The sequence below is a fragment of the Tachypleus tridentatus genome, chromosome 5, assembly GCF_004210375.1.
Source record: "Tachypleus tridentatus isolate NWPU-2018 chromosome 5, ASM421037v1, whole genome shotgun sequence".
NCBI lineage: Eukaryota > Metazoa > Arthropoda > Merostomata > Xiphosura > Limulidae > Tachypleus > Tachypleus tridentatus.
The window spans coordinates 31,296,696-31,319,059 of record NC_134829.1 but is presented as its reverse complement, the minus strand read 5'-3'; the positions used below and the strand labels follow the sequence as shown (position 1 = coordinate 31,319,059).

The following is a 22,364-nucleotide window of genomic DNA, read 5'->3' as shown; positions in this document are numbered from 1 at the left end:
AAGACCCTTGAAAGGAAGATGATTTGAGACAATTCCCAAGATTAAGGCAAATGCGACGAAGGAGCTGGAGGACATTACAAAAGAAGCATACCAGGACTGTTTCAACAAGTGGAAACACCGTTGGGATAAGTGTGTGTGTTGGGGAGGAGAGTACTTTTAAGGGGTCCCAGACCTGTAACTTCTAAATAAAGTACATGTTGTTTTATGACGTCAGTCCGCGTATTTTTTGAACAGACCTCGTATTTTTCCAAAAAAATTTACTTTTCTATATATTTACTGAAGCAGACTTTCAATTAGTTTTTACTAAATAGAATATGCAGAAAAATGACATCATGCCACACATACACACTACCCCATTCAAAACATGTTACCTAAGCATAAACATCATTGAATATTTGCTCATTGATCCAATACTGTGAGAAAGGTTAACTAAAAAATGCAACTCTGAACAATTTCATTCATTAGTATACCAACAGTGCAGAGCTGTAAGTACTAAATGGTTTGAATGTTTCAATTTCAAGAGCAAAAATTTATAAAATTTGCATCTTTTGTTTTTCCTAATTGAAAAACAGTTACTAACAAATACTTAAAAATTACAATGATTTCCTCTTACTAAATCTGAAGGCATACTAAAGTTTTCACAAGTTAACAGCAGACTTACCTGCAATATTTAAAACTAGTGTGACAGCAGAATACACTACACTATCATGATAAATAGCTCTTACACACTTATAATTAATACATTTAAAATCTTATTAAAGGGAAAAAAAGAATGAAAAATTAGCAAAAAATTCAATATCCAGACCAATTAAGATACTAAGGACGTTAAATGATGTATTCTGCATCTTTTTAAAACATCATTTATGTAACATATGTACTGACAATAATGTTGGGCACCTTGAATAACTAATGTTGCAGAAATTCTGTGATTATATAAATAGTAAAATTTATTGCATTACTTATCATTCTGACTTCCTTTATGAACTTTTCAGCTTGCATTTGACCATAAAATGTACAGGATGGTTCATAGTAAACCCACCTTCACATAATAAAGTGCTAGAAAATAGTACAAGAATTCCCAACCTGGACCAAATTTTACTGTATGTAAAAAAATCTATATTATGTATCAATGAACAATACTATACAACTTTAATTTTTCAGTATTTGTTATACTTTATAAGCATGAAACAAAATATATACTGTTTGTATTTTGCATTTGTTTATAAATGTTTACTTAAGTACATATGTAATGTTCTCAAACTTTATTTTACAGTTAAGTAGAAGTAGAGATTTTAGACAGCTCTTTTTGTTTTAAAATATCCTAAACTTGTCTTTCATGATTTATAAGTTGCCCTTACTGAAACATTTAGAGTGAAGCACATCCAACAAAACTTTACAATGAACCTTTTCATAATTCCTTTTATGAAACTTACGATTGAAGCTGTGCTGGACGTCTAGTTACGTTGCAGACTCTATACTTGCGTCGCATAGAACCACAGTGAGTAATTTCAATTTTCAGCCCTTTAATTTCTTTTGTGAATTTTACCCTTTGTGAATCTGTGAGAGGTTTCCGCTGCTCATGTATATCTCTACTTTCTAAGACTTCACACATAAAGTCAATTACAGCCTGAGCTTTGTAGAAAGCAGTTGCAGACACTATAAAAAGAAAATAAAAAATATACATATATGCACACACAGAACCATTAAAATTATAAACTAAGAAAGTGACTTAATCAAGTTCAAATGTAAATTATTTTTTCCATTTTTTCTTTACAATTATGTCATGCCAATACACTATTACCTGAAAAGTGTTTTCTAATCCAGTCAATTCTTATCTCTAATGAGAACACATTTACAAAGATTTATGAGGATAACATAAAAATGAAATATACTTAAACATATTTACACTTTTTAATTACAAATTAATAAATCTGAAATTGGTTTATTTTTTCTGTACAAATAATTATAACAACTTTCTACTAATTTATAACAGTTTAAAAATGTTCTAAAATTACAACAACTAGCTGTATGGGCAGCTGTTTGTTCTAGTAATTTCTAATTATAGTATTCATACATTTTGAAACAAATTTAGAAAAAGAAGAACATTTTCTTTAAAAAAAAAAAAGGATTTTTTTTCTTGGAAGTACTGCACAAGAAAAGTGTTTGAATTGTACTCTTTAGTTATAAGCAACTGAGTGCTTCAAAATGATTCAATGTACACAGCTCAAAGTTTTCACATTATTGATATAAACTGTAATGTTTTTTATATATATTTAAGATACTGAAAAATTATAGTTTCAAAGAACTATTTCTTTGAGCCATATTTAAAAATTACATCAATAAATGCACAATCCCAGTGAAAGTCATGTCCTTATTGTGAGAACAGTACTTTCATTTGAAACTGTTCTACAATAAAGAAATTGTTGTTGCACATAACATTTATTTCTAAAGTGTGAATTCTTATGGATTTTTGTTTGCAGTGCTATTCAATAAATAGTGGAGGTGTTTTGATTACACACATAGATAGTGACATACATGCTACATTCATTGTAATAATATTTTTTTTTTACTTAAACTGATTGAACACTGGGCCTTCAAGTGGTTAGCTAAAAAAAAACTAAATTAAAAGCAAGAAAAAAAAACAAGATTTTCGAAAATACAGGATAGAAAATAAATATAGAGATAAAAATAAATGAGTAATACCTTGTGATTTAGAAGTTTGTTGTAAATAGAAAATCTGTGTATACTGATTTTCTGGTTATTCTTACAACTGCTAAAGCAGTCAAAGCTGTGCATGACAGCTTATAACCTCAGGTAGTAGTTTTTAGAGTTAATTGAAAAACAAACCTACTACTTTTTAATGTTACCTTATGAAATAAAAACGAGAAACATAATATGCTTGTAAGAGAGCTAGCTGATTGATGCATACAAAAAATAGCCAATGTTAATAAAGTGACAACCTGAACATCATTATTTACTGAAAAGCTTTTTCAGAACAAGTTTATATTTTCCTTACCTGAAAATATTTTTTCAATAGATACTTAACTATGCACACAGTAGATATTCCTCATCCAGCTAGTTTCAAGACTTTGTGTAAGCTACTAGTCTTGAATAAGGTTTCATATGAACTACACTAATACATGATGGTAACAGCTCTCCAACAATAGGAGGAAAACATTATTCATGCACTGCAGTTCCCAAAGGAACTTGCCTTCATCTTTAGAGAAGGCAAGAATAATGTAGTTGAGAGGAACGGTGAGAAGATGTGCAAAGGTTTAAGTATCTATCAGAAATACATTTTTAGGTAAAGAAAATGTTAATTTCTGAAATGATCCACTTATCTCTGTATTCCAGTGATTCTCAATCTGTGTGCTGCGAGAGATTGGAAGGTGTGCTGCTGTGTTTATGAAATACATTCAACTTTCTTGGGATTTTACAAGCAATTTCAAACACATCAGTTAATAAAAGTTATTATAGAGACACTGAAACCTTCCAAAACATTTGATGGTTTTCATTGAACTCTAGCACTGAGAAGTTCATATTTAAATTTCATTCTCGACTGCAACGGTTCGACTGTCAGTTTAATTGTGGTGCAACAAGTGCTTCGTACGTCATAAATGATGCATCAAACAGTCAAACTGCTGTCTGGAACATGTTCTCATTCTGCAGTAAGCTACAGCTACTACACTGTAGGCAGGAATTTTATACCAACTATAGAACTTTGTGCTTATCTCGTACGAATTAGCTTTATCATTTATCCATGGAAAAATATTTAAGTAAGTTTGGTGATGCAAAGGAGAATGTGTTAAATCAAAAGCAAGGAATCAAACAAAAGTACAAAAACGAATACATCGAATACGGTTTTATCGCTTTGGAATTGAAAGATTCTCAATTACCATTCTGCCTACTCTGCAATGCAGCTTTATCAAACGAGGCACTTGTTCCTAGCAAACTGAAGAGACACTTGGAAACAAAACATTCAGCTGTGAAGGGTAAACCAAAAGAATACTTTGAGAATCTCGCGACTCAACAACATGAACAATCAAGGAAGCTTGTGAACCACACGAAGATACCGGAAAAAGGATTGATTGCAAGTTATAAGGTTGCTCAGTTGTTGGCAAAATTCAAGAAAGAGTGTACGGAGGCCAAATCAGTCATTGTGCCAGTGTTATTAATTATTGTTGAAATTATGCTTTGAACAGATGCTGCCAAAAGGTTAAGCTAGTTCCACTGTCCAATGACACAATTTTGCGCAGAATTGTAGACTTGTCGTCGGGTTTGAAGGGTCAAGTTTGTGAACACTTCGAAGCTCCTGAAGATGAATTGTCTCTGATATGGTCTCTTCAAGTTGATGAATCTACTGATGTTTGTGGAAAAAGCTCAAGTTCTGGCTTTTGTTCAATTCATAAATGATGGAAAAATCTTAAACGAATACTTATTTTTCAAAGATTTAAAAAGTACAGCAAAAGGCCAAGACATTTGAGTTGATGAATAAAAACATTTTGCTCTTCAAATTACATTGGAATAACTGTCAGCATTTGCACTGATGGCTGTCCTTCAATGCAAAGAAAAAAAGAAGAGATTCGTCACTCTGGTGCACCAACAAAATCGAAACATTAGGATTGTTCGCTGCATGATTCACAGAGGTACTCACCTCCAAATCTTTTCAGTCTGTTATGAATCAAGTTATTCAAGTGATGAATTTCATCAAGTCTCGGCCACTTCAATTTTGACTTTTCTCTCTTCTCTGTGAGGTGATGGATTCAGACTACAAAAAGCTACTGTATCACACTGAAGTTCGATGGCTTTCAAAAGGAAAGGTGTTAAAGCGTCTTGTCCAACTAAAAACTGAAGTAATTTCTTTTTTGGAGGTTGGGGAAACAGGTTTTTAATTTTCTTTTCATGACGAGATCTGGTGGCTGAAGGTTCAATTTCTCTCCAGCTTGTTTGACAAATTAAATTCTCTGAACTTAACTCTCCAAGGTCCATCTGAAAACATTATTACTGCAACATCCAAACTGAAGGCCTTCGATGAAAAGGTGACGCTGTGGAAGAATAAGATCTCGAAAGGAGTCCTTGATTGTTTTCCTTCTGTTAACGAATTCTGACGGACGAATGTCCGTCAAAGAAGAAAATTGTCCCTCAAATTTTGAACACATTAAGCAACCTACAGTCCACACTAAAACATTACTTCCTATCACTTGCTGTCGATGAATATAACTGGGTAACCTATCCATTCGGAATCAATGAGACAACAAATCTTACAACTGAGGAGGAAGAATAGCTCATTGATTTATGAAATGACAAATTTTATCAGTCATTGTTTCTCGAAAAGAGCTTGGATGAGTTTTGGATCTCCATTAAAAATTCATATCCTGCAATCATTTCAAAAGCAGTTGAAGTTCTGCTTTCATTTGCATCTTCATGGTTTTGTGAAATAGGATTTTCAGCATTGACTGAAATTAAAGCCAGAAAGAGAGAGAGAGAGGCTTCTTACAGTTGATCATGAAATGCGAGCTTGTTTGTCTACGTCAGAGCCTTGCTTCAATTTGATTTACTCTCAGAAGCAAGCAAAAGAATCACACTGAAAACATATGTAAAAATAAAAAGTTTTGGTTTTTCTGCTATATCACAAAATCATAAAAAAGCCTTAGAATGACACTCACGGATGACATTAATATCGCTTGCTCAGGCCACGATTTTTGTTCTAAAGCTTTTAACACTTGCCATATAGTGTTTATCTAAAAAAATCGTTAAGGCTTTCCAGGTGTGCCGTGAAAATTTTCAGATTGTCGTAGTGTGCTGCAAGTTAGAAAAGGTTGAGAACCACTGCTGTACATAGTAGTTATTAACCTAATTGAGGTGGTGGAGTCACCACTGCAAAAGAGATAAGTTTCCTTCAAAACATGTTAAAAAGGGAAAGCACCCAATAGCAGCAGTTTATTTCATGGGAGACTGGCTCATGTTTGCCTTCCTTCCCTGGTACTTCAGTCTAATAAAGATACAATGTGTCAACAGGATGGGTGAAACAAATATATGACTAACCAAGCCCTTGTACACAACAAGTCAGATAAACATGAGGTGTAGCATGGTTGGGACAGTAAAGTAATTTCACCCTATGGTTTAATGTGTGTTATACTGTATACAATTTACCCACTATAAATGAAAATGCAGGGATCAAGGTGTTTCTTTCCTGAAGAGAACATTCTGGCCTATTTGGCTCATTAAAACCCATGGTAAATTGCCATACAATACAATAATGGATGACCTGGACTACTAACATGAAAAATTCTGCCCAACCTCCCATAACATTGTTCTGTTCACTCAGACTCTCTTCAAAGATACTGTATAACTGGAAAGGAATTTTCCAAGTAAAGCACTGAAATAGACAAGAACCAGAAATGGCAACAGGCACCTATTCTTCACACAAAAACCAGTGGGAACCTGTGTTTGTCAGACCCTGGAAAAGTGCTTGTACCCAATAAAACAGACAAAACCACCACATATGTCTTTTACTGGAGGGAAAAAGGACCACGGGTTACAATGAAACCTATTTTAAAATGATAGCATGCACAAACCATGAAAGTAGGTAAGCAATCCCTTGGTGCTGGCTTTTCCCATGATAGTCCACGGAAGGTAATGTCTGGACACTAGAATAAAAATATACCACCTTAGAGGCCTTACAAAAACCCTCACTGTAATATCCACAGTACAACCAGGAAAAATAGGGGTTTACACTTCCAATTACTCCTGATTCAATGGAGATTTAGAGAATTAAGTATATCCTTTCATGCAACAACAGCCAATGGGAGAGTTTTCAGACAGGAACAGAAATTCACAGTTAGCGCCATCAGCAGAGAATCCCTCTATCCACACAGAGAGACCAACAAACTGTCCTCCTACTGAATTTTTTTATGTAATGGGGAATGAATTCTGAGTCCTATGAATTATCTTTATTTAGGGCCATTCTTTACTTATGCTCTTATCCTCTTGGACACAATTTTTACTGGAATTAAGAGGATTCCTATTCTTTAACATACTTTTCACAGAAGTGTTTGAATAAATTTTCATTTTGTTGTTTCATGCAACTATTATAGCATTGTGTTTATAGTGTCATTCAGAAGATGTTTTGTCATCATTGCCAAGATATCTAAAATTACTTAGCATCTTCTTGTCGTATATTATCCTCTCATCATGTCATGTTTGATCTCTCCTGACTTGAAAGTGTGAGCTGTTGACAGATGCACAAGGTAAACCCTCTCACTCCAGTTTCCATAGCAAACAGTCTTATGTCACAACCTTGGATCTGAACTTCCTTCACAAATTTATCATACCTTGCTAACTTGTAATCATGACTTCTGTTCATCCTTGATTCACAAGGCACTGTTCAGCTTGATTAGAGTCAGGCTTTTGTTCAGTTGTAGAAACTACTTCTGAATATTCTCTCACATATTGAAAATCAGCAGATATTTCCTAATCAATTGCAAGTATTCCATTTGTTGATAATGTCTGGGACATCTTAAAAGGCACTTTATTGGTGCCTTTTCTGAATAATTAGGCTAGTTACTTTGTAGTTATCTTCCTTCTATTGGCTCTATAGTGTATGATTTACACTGCTGTTTTTAGGTTTTTAAGCAGTTGATTATGTCTCCATGTATATCTTGCCAAAGCTTCTTTGCAGGCTGATGACACATGGTCAGAAGTTTGTATATCTTCACACAGATTATATTTCAGATCATTCAACTGCTTTCATTACACAGTGTTTGCATTTGTTGGCAACTGGCCATAGATAATCCTACAAAAATCTCAATTACGGGGATGTCATTTCATGATAAGAATTTTTGCAAGGTCTCTTCCCATATATTCCACTCATTTTGTAATCATTGCTAAAATACTATCTTAGCATCTTCTTCTCGCCTGAGATATCCTATCATTATGACTTGTATCTCTTTGGTAGAAGCCTTTGGCCACCATGTCTCTTCTTGCTTTCCAAATCCTGTAAAGCAGCAGCAGCAACCTCCTAACAGTCAATCATTAGTAAACTTAGGCAATTTTTTACCATTACTTCATCTTTGTTATTTATGTAAATATTAATCCATTTTGCCTGAACTCTATTTATAATAATCTCCCATTCTTCCCATCTAGCCATTTTTAATCTCAAATAAACCAGATTATCTTCCACATCTACAGAGATCATTCTTTTTAAATAAACTTTGATACCTTGTCAGTTACTATTTGATAATCAAGATACACCAAATCCACATCTTTAATCTCATCTACCTAAGCAATAACCTATTCAAATAATGTCAAGAATAGTAATAAAAGATTTTTCCTTGCTGAAAGCATGCTGACTATCCAACAAAAGTGTTAAACATTATTAAATGACTTTGCAAATCATGTTTTATCCAACTTTCAAAAATATATATGCAAAAACGGCTCGTTTGGGTTGAGAAAATATTTTACATAGAAGAGCGAACAACGTTTCGACCTTCTTCGGTCATCATCAGGTTCACAAAGAAAGAGGTAACTGACCAGAAGCTAACCACGTTTGAAAAGGGTTGTATAACTGAGTGTCGGAATGTAGAGGGCGGTGTTGGATGTTTGAAGATATTTTATTTATATTATTATATTAATATAGGTATAAAGGCGTTCCTTTATATTGGTTTATTTTGGGTTTAACTTGTTGTATAAGTAAGGCTTCTTTAATTTTGTGTTTGTTTATGTTTGTTTCTTTATTTAGTATTTGAGTGTTTTCTATGGTTATGTTGTGTTTATTTGGCTTGCAGTGTTCAAAAACGTGTGAAGGCGACTTTTTATGTTCTTTGAATCTGGTTTCCATTTTTCTACTTGTTTCTCCAATATAAAAGTCATGGCAATTATCACATTGTATTTTATAAATAACGTTGGTGTGGTGTTTGTTAGTGTAGTTTTTTGCATAGTATAGACCTCAATTTTGTGCCTGGTTTTTTGAATAAATTTGGTATTAACTGGAATGTCATATTTTGTTACTAGTTTTTGCCAAATGTTGGTTATTTGTCTGCTGATGTCAGGAATATATGGTATACAGCAGTATATGGTTTCGTGATTTTTTGATTCGCGAGATATATTTACATTTGTTGGTTGATTTTGCTTTCTGTCTAGGTGTGTGCGTATAATGTTTTCTACAGTTTGTGGAGGAAACTTATTGATGTTGATGAAATATTGTTTTATTTTGTCTAATTCGTCATTAATTTTATCTGGTGAGCATAGTTTTAAGGCTGTGTTTATTTGGTTTCTTAGTATGTTGAGTTTTTGTTTTATTTCATGTGCTGAGTCCCAAGGAATGTATAGTCCAGTATGGGTGATTTTTCGGTGGATTTCTGTTTTGAATTGTGTGTCAGTTCTTGTAATTTTGAGGTTAAGAAATGATATTTGAATGCTTTCTTCCTGTTCACATGTGAAGTTAATGTGATTGAAAAAATTAAGTATGTGTACAGTAGATTTTAATCCCTCAACCATGTCATCTACATATCTGTACCAGTATAGTGGTGGATGTAATGCTGTGGTAATTGCTTGTGTTTCAACTTGTGTCATAAAAATATTTCCTAACTGGTGATACTGGGTTGCCCATGCTTAGGCCATTTGTTTGTATATAATTGTGGTTGTTGAACATGAAGTTTGTCTTTATCGTGGTGAATTATACGAGGGTTGCTAATTGGTTACTGGGAATGTCTATAGTTGGGTTAGGGTCTTTGATATAGAGTTCTAAGACTATCTTGCAGGCTTCAGTGGTTGGAACTTCTGTAAAGAGGGATACAACATTGAAACTGGCCATTAAGGCTTTATGATTAAGTTGATTTAGATTAGTCTTGAAATTAAAAGTCTTTGATGAATGAGCTGGCTGATGTTACATATTTGGAAAATGCCCATGCTATGTATTTACCAAGATTGTAATTAAACGATTCATATGTGGACATTACTGGTCGTAATGGACAATCTGGTTTATGAGGTTTGGGGATGCCGTATATTTGTGGTGTGCGTGATTCAGTTTTACGTAGGTAGGAATAAAGTGTTTGTGAAATTGTGTTGGCTTTTTTCATTTGTAGTAGTATTTTGTTCAGTTGCGTCTCGTGTGTCTTTGTTGGATTTGTGTGTATTGGTTTAAATTTGTTAGGTGTCTGATAGGATGTTATTAATTTTTGGATGTATTCATTTGTGTTCATTATGACTATAAGCGTTACCTTTATCTGCTTTTAGAATTTTTATGTTTTTGTCTTGTTTTAGGTTTTTATTGGAATTAATGTCTCTTTTTGTAAGGTTGTTTTTTAGTTTTCTGTTTTGTGAAATTATGTTGATGGTTATGCGAGAAAATTCTTTGACAAAATCGTTTAAGATGTTTTTAGGTGTTCCTGGAAAATATAAATTTGTAATTTTACCTGGGAAGTTTGGCTGTTGGATGTCAATAAAATTATTTAAGTTGTCTTCTTTCTGTTGGTTGTTTTTCAAAAAGGTTTTTTACTAGTGGTGTATGACTAATACGCCTATAATCACCAAGACAATTTTTATTACTTCTCTTAAACATAGGAGTAAAATTAGAAAACTCATAATCCCCTGGAGCTTGCACACTATTCAAAGACTAGGAGAAAACAGTTGCAATTTGACTTACATACCCAATTTTGAAGCTCCTTCAAATCTCTTTGGGAAATATTTTCTGGTACATGAGATAATATATACTGTAATTCTGTATGTATTAAGTGCATCTTCAAGCAATTACAAGAATTTAAACTCTTCAGACTTTTGTATACAAAAAACTCACATATTTTCATAAAGTAATTTTATTAAAGACCTGCTAGTTAGTTTATAAAACATTTACCAGGTCAGTCAGTAAAAATGATTGTCACGCTAAGAATAAAAATACTTCCTCTTTAACATAACCTGACAGATCTTTTGTTTTTCATTTGGAAAAACATTTAATAAAAATACTTCCTCTTTAACATAACCTGACAGATCTTTTGTTTTTCATTTGGAAAAACATTTAATAAAAATACTTCCTCTTTAACATAACCTGACAGATCTTTTGTTTTTCATTTGGAAAAACATTTAATAAAAATACTTCCTCTTTAACATAACCTAACAGATCTTTTGTTTTTCATTTGGAAAAACATTTAATAAAAATACTTCCTCTTTAACATAACCTAACAGATCTTTTGTTTTTCATTTGGAAAAACATTTAATAAAAATACTTCCTCTTTAACATAACCTGACAGATCTTTTGTTTTTCATTTTTCAAAGCTTATCTTTCTCTACAGTGAAATATTGGGTTGAGGAATAATTTGTGAGCGTTTTTTCAAGTTAACAAAATATATTCATAAATGAAACGCTTTCACAAAATATTTCATGTCATTTGGTAGATAATTTTTTGCTCTAATAGATGGTGTGTTTGATTTTCATATGTCTTTAATTTTTGCTTTCATTTTCAGCTCATTAAATGGAATGTCAAGTGGACAAAATCGAGCATTTTCGACACCATCTGCTTTTCCTCTTTATTTAATTTCTTGCAATTTCGTTTAAAACAATGCATACTATATACCTAGGTATTACATGAAATAAAGTATCATAATAAATGTTTTGGGTGTAATGTGTTCATGCATTGAAGTATTGTATAGTCTTGCATGTAATGCTTGAATGAAATTATTTAAAAACGCTCACGAATTATTCCTCAACCTAATACTTAATGCACAGTGAAATAAAAGTTAGCCCTTTTACTGCAGTTGAGACATATTTCCCACTGCACTGGTCAATGCATCTCAGCTGCAGTAAATGGGTTAAAAATTACAAAATACAATGAATGACTTTTTTTTCTGATATTGTTTGCAGTATTTATCATAAATCAAATTCCAAATTACAGATTGAACAACTAAAATTTTCACTTTTAATTTTATGATTTTATTGTTTTTCTTTGTAGTTTTACCCACTAAAGTATTAATTTTCATGCAAAAAACAACAAATCACAGCAGAAATCCATTAGCTACTTTTGTAGACATACAAAAACATAACATGATTGTACAGTGTCCTATTATGTATGATCAAATTAGCATAATTTTAAATCACTTGTAGATATGCCATCTTATTAGAGTCTCTGTGCTATTAATGAGTACTGACACTATTCATACATCATTGTAAGAAACTGAAGGAGAGTGAACATTTTCTACAAAAAAAGCAGCTCAGGAAAGTGTTTGGTTTGTGCTATTTAGTCTTATGCTACTCACTGCATCAAAATGATTCAATGTACAGAGCTCAAATCTTTCATGTCACTAAGTTATATTGTAATACATCACATGCAACACTTTAATGAAAAAAATAATAAGTTTTATAAGAAGCACAGATTTTTAATACCACATTAAAAAAGTACATCAACAATATATAAGCCTAATGAAAAGTCATGTTCTTGTTTGGAAAAGTATTTTTTTTTATTTAAAATTGTGTTCTGTGAAAAAGAAATGGTTATTACACACACTAAAGTTATTTTTCTAATGTAAGCATCTTGAATACTTAAAGTATGAAATTTTTTCTAAAACTGTGTTTGAGGTGCTGTCATTCAATAGATGGTACCACGTTTCCTAAGCATCTATCATCATTTCTGTCATAGATATCTTGCAATTTTTTTAGCATAACAGATGGCACAACGTTATTCATTATTGTGGTCATATAGATAAACAAATAAAAGGCCATGTCATTGCTCCATTATAGTAAAATTGTTTTTGTGAAAAGTTTATAATTCAGAGCAGCATTATACGACTAAAGTGTCAACCTAAACATTGGTAAATACACATTTATGTACAGGAAATTCTTCTCATCCTGTAGTTACAAACATTTCTACTAGTCAAAGTCGATTAACAAGCAATATTCAATTTCAGATTGAGAAGAGAGGGGCTCCTGGTTATTTCTAAGTAAATCAAAAAGGTAGAACATGCAGTGTTGAGGAAGAAGAAAATTAAGCTCCAAAATATGGTGATTGATTATTTTTGTTTATTTTTCTTTTCCAAATAAGAATCAAACCTCACAACATAAAAATATGGATTATAAACTGTTTTTCATTCAAAGTTTCAAAGTTTATTAGCATACACTAATAGCAGTGGTTTAATTAAATCTTGAATGAAACTGCTTTAAAAGGTCATGAATTGTACACTTTCACCTCTGTCTCTGTGTGTGTGCGTGAGAGAGAGAGAGAGAGTGAACAGTTTCAAATATGATTTTTAAGAGAACACAAGATTTGATGCTAGATTCTGGTTGAGTAACCCTGAGAACTTCTTACTAGATTCACATCATGCATGGAGTATGTTACAAGAAAGTTAAAGATCTCCTTGATACATTCCTAAACTACTCTCTTTCTGCCTGCCAAGTTTCATCCTGCTAAGTCAAAAACTGTGTATTTATACAAAATGCTATTTTATTTTGGTAAAAGAAATTTGATTTTAAAACTGAACTTAAAGTTTTTGACTTAAAAAATTGAAAGGCAAAAAGGTTAAGAAAAGAAAAACTGTGATACATTTCAAATTATATTAAATAAAAATAAATACATACCATCAATATTCAACATCATCTTCCACTGGCTTGGCCGAACACTTTGATGAAAACCAAACCAGACTTCTCTACCACCACCCAGTGGATGATAATAACCATCTGGACTGGAGAAAAATGACCTTCCAACTGGGGTGTATCTGTATAACAATAACAAAAATTCCAGTTAAAATAACTGTTAGAAAATTTATGAAAAACTGCATTTGTTTCTGCTAATAAAGATGCAATCCATGGTAACCATTCACAAATAATATTGAACAAAAAATTTTTGAAAACAGCTACAAGCAAAGTAAATATGAACAATTGCTAAATCATACCTTCTCTATCTTATGTATGACATTAACAAGACCAAAGAAATGGAATCATTTACTTGGCATTTACCCATGCAAATAAAATTTATTCTAATACAAGCAAGTTCTTGAACACTTATGAACAAGATGCATATTTTGTAATGTTTTTGTAATTTTTAATGTTTTGTAATGAAAACAGAAAAAAATCCCAGTGAAGGATTCAATGTATTCAAAAATTAGACGTAGGTACGGAAATTACCATTACAAGTTTTTCTTTTGTTTATGACTTTCTAATGAATGCTCCAGTTTACACAAATCTTTCACAGTTTACACTTATGTTCTAACAATACTAAATTACCATTACAAGTTTTTCTTTTGTTTATGACTTTCTAATGAATGCTCCAGTTTACACAAAGCTTACAGTTTTCACTTATGTTCTAACAATACTAAATTACCATTACAAGTTTTTCTTTTGTTTATGACTTTCTAATGAATGCTCCAGTTTACACAAAGCTTACAGTTTTCACTTATGTTCTAACAATACTAAATTACCATTACAAGTTTTTCTTTTGTTTATGACTTTCTAATGAATGCTCCAGTTTACACAAATCTTTCACAGTTTACACTTATGTTCTAACAATACTAAATTACCATTACAAGTTTTTCTTTTGTTTATGACTTTCTAATGAATGCTCCAGTTTACACAAATCTTTCACAGTTTACACTTATGTTCTAACAATACTAAATTACCATTACAAGTTTTTCTTTTGTTTATGACTTTCTAATGAATGCTCCAGTTTACACAAAGCTTACAGTTTTCACTTATGTTCTAACAATACTAAATTACCATTACAAGTTTTTCTTTTGTTTATGACTTTCTAATGAATGCTCCAGTTTACAAAAGCTTACAGTTTTCACTTATGTTCTAACAATACTAAATTACCATTACAAGTTTTTCTTTTGTTTATGACTTTCTAATGAATGCTCCAGTTTACACAAAGCTTACAGTTTTCACTTATGTTCTAACAATAATAAATTACCATTACAAGTTTTTCTTTTGTTTATGACTTTCTAATGAATGCTCCAGTTTACACAAAGCTTACAGTTTTCACTTATGTTCTAACAATACTAAATTACCATTACAAGTTTTTCTTTTGTTTATGACTTTCTAATGAATGCTCCAGTTTACACAAAGCTTTCACAGTTTTCACTTATGTTCTAACAATACTAAATTACCATTTGCAGGATGCAAACAATACACAACAACTTTCATATTACACAATATTATTCTTCACGAGACACACTGTATATACAAACTTAAATGATAGCTAAAAATAACAAAAAATCTGTATATAACAACAAATGAAGTAAAATTTGTTGGGTAAAACTGCCAATAATGACCAAAGTTAATTGGCACAGACAAATTCTATAAAAAAAAAATCACAAAGTACTATTCTATACTACCTGTAAACAAGATAAAAAAAATTGGTTATTAACTACAAGTAACACACACAGTCAGTGAGCACAATATCAACTACAATATTCTCAATTTCAGTATGAAATTAAGGATTCAATCTTGAGTAGTAAATAGAAAGTTAAATTTTCATATTCAAAAGTAAAACTTATTTATGATTGTTAAATAGATATATGTTATCAGAACAATGTTATAGTATATGCTATAGCTTGATTTTACAAATCCCACACTAAAGAACTATTTAACTGGCTGTAGTCAAACCAACACTACATTTGATAAAGATATTGATAACACTTCAAGTTAAAAATACTATTGCACTATTTTTACAGTAACAATACTGATATAGATTAGCAAAAATAGGATCCAAAGAATGAAAATTTGGCAATCTACATATCTGTAATTTAAAAAAACCAACAACATGTGTCTTACAGTAGTTATCATTTAATTATCTTTAAAATAATCAGGTACAATTTTTTATTCAGAATAAAGAGTCACAAACATAATGGTTTGAATTACTGGTATCAAAGATATTTTATGTAAGAGAAAAAAACATGAGATAATTTAAATTTATGTTTTTAAAATTCACAGCACAATGAGATGCGGAGAGCACGGTTTCTGAAATGAGTGAACCAATTTAAACTACACTTCCTATTATCATACAGTAAATGTGGCAGCAAAGTTGAACACATCAGTATAGCATTGGTGGTGTGTGTATTTCCTTTTACTAAGTTCTACAAATGACTCAAATGATATTTATTGCAATATGATAATTTTAATGTATAACAAGGCTTAGTGGATTCTTATTTTTTGGTATTTACTAGAACTCACATCACATCAATATAGTTTAGCCTCACTTGTGGTCTATCACAAATTACACACTAATCAAATCATCAGTGCAAAGAACAAAAACGTTTTTTTAAATATGTGTTAGAAACAATTACAAACAGCAGTCACAGCAACTGCATAGTAGATTGATCATAGATGTTTCATTTGTATTTACCTGTGTGTTAAATGTGAATGTGTGTTTTGTTTTGTTTTTCCAATAATAAAACTACTATTCTGTTTGTTTTTACCAATAAAGAAACACAACAAGTCTACCACATTGAAACAAGTATTTTTAATGCTATAAGCTTTCAGGCTTGGTACTAAGCTACTGGGGGGTACTATTTTGTCTGGGCCCTCATAAACTAAACTTTTTTTGCTGCTTCTTATTCAATGATATATTAATTTAAAGTTTAATACAATTTTTTAAATACCTTACCATTAAGTCTGAGGTAACAAATCGGAGGTGAAACATCAACAAATCATTTTTTTTGTGTGTACCTAAAATACTTATCTATGGTATCATTAAAGAAGGTTTAGACTTTAAAGCTTGATTAAGGTTAGGAAGTTTTCAGAAACATGCTTTTGTTAAACTGATATTCCTGTGGTTTCATTTGCAGAATTTAGTGCATGTGTCAAACAATATACATTTTGTATTCAAAATGGTTTCTTTCATTCTCAATCAACATGTTAAACCTATCCTTAAATAAAGCTCCTGCAACCATCAAACAGTGTACGATAACCCTTACAACAACCTAAATGCATTTTATTAAAACCACTACTTTTTTTACTGTTAATAAGAAAAAATAAAGCAATGTTAATTTGTAGAAAAACAATTCAAATAAGCAACATAATGTTGTTTTGAAACAAATCACACTTTTATAGATAAAACTCATGATTTTCAATGCATGCCTTATGACATTATGTTACCTTTTCCTTTAGAACAGTTAATGTTTCTAATTAATCATTTCAAAGATGAAGTGCATTTTATATTCATAACAGTAAAAACGAAGAACAAACAAATATTGTTAAATCATGTTTGTTTTTTTAAAAAAGACCTGATAACTCCTTAGTACTTTTGAAAATAATTTTATTGAGATTTTCTTCATAATCACTCTCTAGATACTTAAGAACCTATTCAATTTTCATATCTGGAAGTCCATTACTGTATCAATATACTACTTGCTTTTATTAATATTATATTTACTTATTATAAATTTATATTATGTGGAACCAGCATGTATACAGAATAATTAATGTGATCAAGAAAACCACTACATTGATTTCATTTAGGTGCCTTGGTTATTCTTCTGTAGATAATACCTGTTCTATCTACTGGATTATTGCTGAAATATTTCACAGTGTACAAAGATATCGATGGGAGTATCTTTAAGGTGGCAGTTACAGTGATATCTTGAGGTTACAGGCTCATATACATTTGAATGAGACCAATTACTCACATAATTAGAACTAGTCGATCTGGAGAAACAAGAACTGTTAATTTCATGTTTCACTTTTGTTTGATTTCTTTATTTCTTGCTTTCTCATTACTCAATTATGTAGCAATTTAGTATTATTTAATAATCTTGACCATACCTTTTGTTTTTAAATATCCTACTGCTCTAAAGTTAATTTAGTTATATCTAGACACAACATAACTCCACAATACATAAGAACATACTTCATTAGTAAAATATTTCTAATTATGGCCTTTTACATGTACAGGAGATTAAAATTTGTTTTTATATTCTAGCATTAAAGATACATCAAATAAAACCTTGTACAAAATCCAAGCCTCAAAAAAAAGCATAAAAAAAAACAACTAAATCCAGTCTATGATATCAGATTATTTTAATATTGGTAATAAATGATATAACAAATTTCTTTTAATTGAGCACTCAGTGTTTTGCTTTGCAGTTTTAACAGGAATAATCCACTAAATCACAATAGTAAATTGTGATTTATATAAAAATATATTATTTGATTGGCTTTTAAACAAAGAAGATCATGTGTAAATGTCAAGAAACACTATACTTCTGTTGTCATATTGCTTACCAACTCTCACATAACATCTGCCATTGTGCATACTGATAAAACCAGAGAAATTCTACATTAATGGATTAGAGAACAAATTTACTCTCTTTAAATTACAATATAAGAGAAGAGAAGCACAACTGCATGTCATTTGCTAATTAATTGTGGACAAATAACTCCTTGCATGAATCTACCATTCTCTGTACAAATTCTTTCCCAAACCACCAAGTACACAAACAGACTATTTTAAGAAATTCTTCTAATCAAGGAACTATAACTACAGATGAACAGGAACATAGTGGGTGACCATAATTACAATTATTTTATCTTAATTTATTTTATTTCAATATGTAATTTAAATAAGCTTACTAACAGCAGCAGTTTATTATTTCAACAATAAGCTTTACTACTTAATATATCAAACATGTGGTGTAGTAATGCATATTACACATTCGATTAGAAATCAATCATTTAAAACAGTTACAACCGTAGTGTCATTCATGGTTTGTGTTTTAGTGGAATGCTCCTGATGAAGCTTAGTGAGACATTGAGTGTTCAATTAAAGAAAAAGAAAATATATATATAAAATTAGGTTATTACTAGTACTGAAATAGCTTTTATACTCAAACATGCACTACAGCAATTATCTAATGGCATTAAATTCTTGTCTATTAAAATTAAAGAGAAAATAACAAATAAGAAACACCTTACACCCACAAATTTAAATTATATAAAAAAGAATTTATGACAATATAATAGCTTTCAGAAAACAAACATAAGCACGTGTTTTATCTGTGACAATTGAATTCCATTCCTCTATGAAAGAAACTGGTAGATGCAAAATAAGTGAACAAACCTTGAACTTCAATGTTACCATTAATAACATAAGTTTTCATTCACAATTAAAAAACTCCATTATTGCAAACATCAATTGTTACCACTGTTTCACCTATAAATTTAAAAACGAGAATTACATAGTGTTATATATGTAAATAATGTTTGAGACAATTTATAAAACTTATCTACGCTCTTGGTAACATCATTAGCCTTTCTTTTGAAAGTACCAATTGGTTATTTTCAATTTGTTGCAGACTATATTAGTGTGTACTAATTTCATTTAAGACATGCAACAAATAAACAGTTACAAAATTTGTAAGTAACATGAATCAACATTCAAATTAAACTAGTAGCTTAGCTCATTTTTAACCATGTCACAACCATATGGATAAATAAGCACCTAATTAGCAATATTTTCCATGGAATTCGGTGTCACCAGTTCAGAAAATAAAACTGTTGTAAAGTATGCCTTGAGTTCTTCAACATGAAATTAAAGTCATTAATTAGTAATTCAGATAACTATTGATGAATTTATTTAACATTGCTTATATCAGAAGAGAAAAATTATATTTATATATTTTAATTTCTTAATCCATATGTTGCTTAATAAGTTACTTTCTATGCATATTTTAACTAGATCTATTTAAATGTAGACCTAAATTTATGGATGTTAATATCAAAAAATCAAAATGCCAAATCCAAAAATTATATCCATTTTTCTCCATCGTATACAAAATGTCGTATGTACTTTTACATGAATAAAGCATTTTCATAAAAATTGATTCACATTTTGTTGTGGTTAAAATGTTGACAACCACTGACTATATATTTTTCTAAGCCAATCAAGACATGAGAGCCATATCAAGTGTTCTAAAACCCAAACATAAAAAATATAATAATTTGACTGAAGTAAGTTTTTCTGCACTATTTCTAAAAAATCCTTATGTGATATAAAAAATTCAACACTACTTTCAAATTCTGCATAGCTGAGTTATGCAAAATTCATTGTTAAAACCAAAACAACCGTTTTGTACAAGTGTCAACTGATGATGTATGAAACAATAACTAAAGCTGACAAAGAAACTTGTATGTTACTCAATTTGTAATAGAAATATCACTTATATAAATGTATGTTCCTAACACTCAGACACATTTTAGTATCCCCCACTGGTACAGCAGTAAGTCTATGGATTTATAATGCTAAAATCAGGGGTTCGATTCCCCTAGGTAGACTCGACAGATAGCCCAATGTGACTTTGCTATAAGAAAACACACACACACACATTTTAGTTGCAAAATTTTAGCTTTGTTCTATGGCAAATAGAGCTGATGTACAGTGTTGAGATCCTTGAATATTATCAAAATATCTGTTACTGTTTGCAAATAAACAGATGTTTTGTTAATTTGATTTAAATGTTTCAGAAGATCACCTAACACCTCATAAACCCACTTTTAAATTTCTTTAACTTCTGTCTCAGAATAACATGCATAATATGCATAAAAACCTAAGATACATTTACATAATCAAGAACAATAAAAAAGATAACACAAACGGATCTATATTCTGGCTGTTGACCCCATTAGTGTGTGTTAAAAGCAGAATAAAGACAAACGTATATACTAAGCAGCATTAAAAGTGCAAAAGTAATAAAATGAGTTGTTTCATACAAAACTTATGTTTAACTTAACATTAAAATTGTTTAACTGTATGTATGTCGTTGTGTTTTATAATGCCTCTCACTAACATCACAAACATTTCAGTGGGATTGATTTAAATGCAAGTTCCCAATTATGTTAACATTCACACAAAACTAACAGTTACTTTGAGTAAAATATGCTTCCAGGACTTGCTATTTTTTTTTTTGCAGAGGGAACCCTGGCCCACAGGCTATTTTGACAACAGTGGTAAAATGACTTGTGAAATAAAACTAGAGGATAGAAATGTAGTGGGACAAATATATAGGTAAAATACGCCTAAACTACAGTACACTAGAAACACATCTAAAACTTGTATGATGTTCAGAGGTAGTAGCAACAATGATGACTATAAGACAGATCTTATGAACAAACAGTGGACATTAAAATCTTTGAAGTATTAACCCTGAAGCAACAGGTGGAAGTACAGCAAGATGCAAGAGATTATGAATGTATTTGATGATAGATAAGAGCAGACCTGGTTAGTTAAGTGTACAAGAAAAGTAGTTATAAAGGAACCCAAAAGGAAAATGTCATATCACATGAGAGGAGTTCTAAAGAGTGACAAAGAAAACACTAAAAAAAAAAAAAAAAAGTAAAAACAAGGAAATTTTGTAGACTTATGCACTGGTTGTGGTGTTAAGGCAAAGTTACACATTTATCTGTGGAGGTTGAAAAAGGTACTGCTGTTAGTTCCTACCATTTGTATTAACACAGAAATTGTAATAGAAATAATTAGTTTAACACAATAAATTAGTAAAACTGATATTTCAAAAGATTATTCCCAAGTCAAATTAGAGGAACAAAATATAAAAAAAATAAAGGTTTTTCCACTCTTTAAGCATTACCTAGTTTAATGTCACACCCAGTAACTTTTCATAGTAAAACATTTTGGGAGCTCAGGGAGTCAGTCACAGCTTACACAGGTGACACTAGAATATGTACTAATAGTTTAGAAGCACTTAAGAGTATTGAGAGAAGTACATGACAGATCAAGTAAGGCAAGCTTAATAGCAAAGCCTGATTAAGTCTTCATATTGACTGATCTTGGAGCATACTATATAGGGTATATGGAACACATGATGGATAAAGGAATGACTGCTTGTAGAGACAAAGGTAAAAGCTGTAAGAGACTGGGAGAAGCCTATGATAGTGAATGGAGTTAGATCTTTTAACTCATAAGTTTCCAGCATGTCAGGAAACTTCAGTCACCACTGAAAAAGTCTGGCAATTATCTGGGAGAGGGGGGGTGTTACAAATGAAGATTGTTTCTTTTAATAAATCATTTATTGTGAAAACAGCTCATAACCCTTTAAGATGGTTGCACAGAATGAAAATATAAACTGTTGTTGCGAGTTCTATTCCTAAAGGGATTTAACTTTACAATATATTATAGACTAATTAGTAGGACAATGAAATGCAGATCCACTTTTACTCAAGTTTTTAAGATCAGCTTGTAATCTCATCTAATTTAACTAATGTATGTTGTATATAGACAGAGAATTTAAAATCCATCTACCCAGTATTAAATACTAATGCTATGCATATAAATGCCTTGGTATGCAAGTAGATGAAAATGTAAGAATTGTATGAACTTACTGGTTTGAGCACTGAATTCTAAAGCGTAGATGGAGGGTATGTCCAGACTGAAT

At 31.1% G+C, this 22,364-nt stretch overlaps 1 protein-coding gene across 1 annotated transcript in view; it reads right to left on the bottom strand.

The window, feature by feature from the left end:
* LOC143250847 (protein argonaute-2-like) overlaps window positions 1–22,364 on the bottom strand; it is a 137,648-nt gene that overhangs the window by 68,814 nt on the left and 46,470 nt on the right. The window contains exons 6-7 of the mRNA XM_076501938.1: window positions 13,564–13,700; window positions 1,434–1,656 (exon numbers count right to left, since the gene is read on the bottom strand). Of these exons, the coding sequence (XP_076358053.1) occupies window positions 1,434–1,656; window positions 13,564–13,700 (360 nt within the window). The remainder of the gene's footprint in view (window positions 1–1,433; window positions 1,657–13,563; window positions 13,701–22,364) is intronic.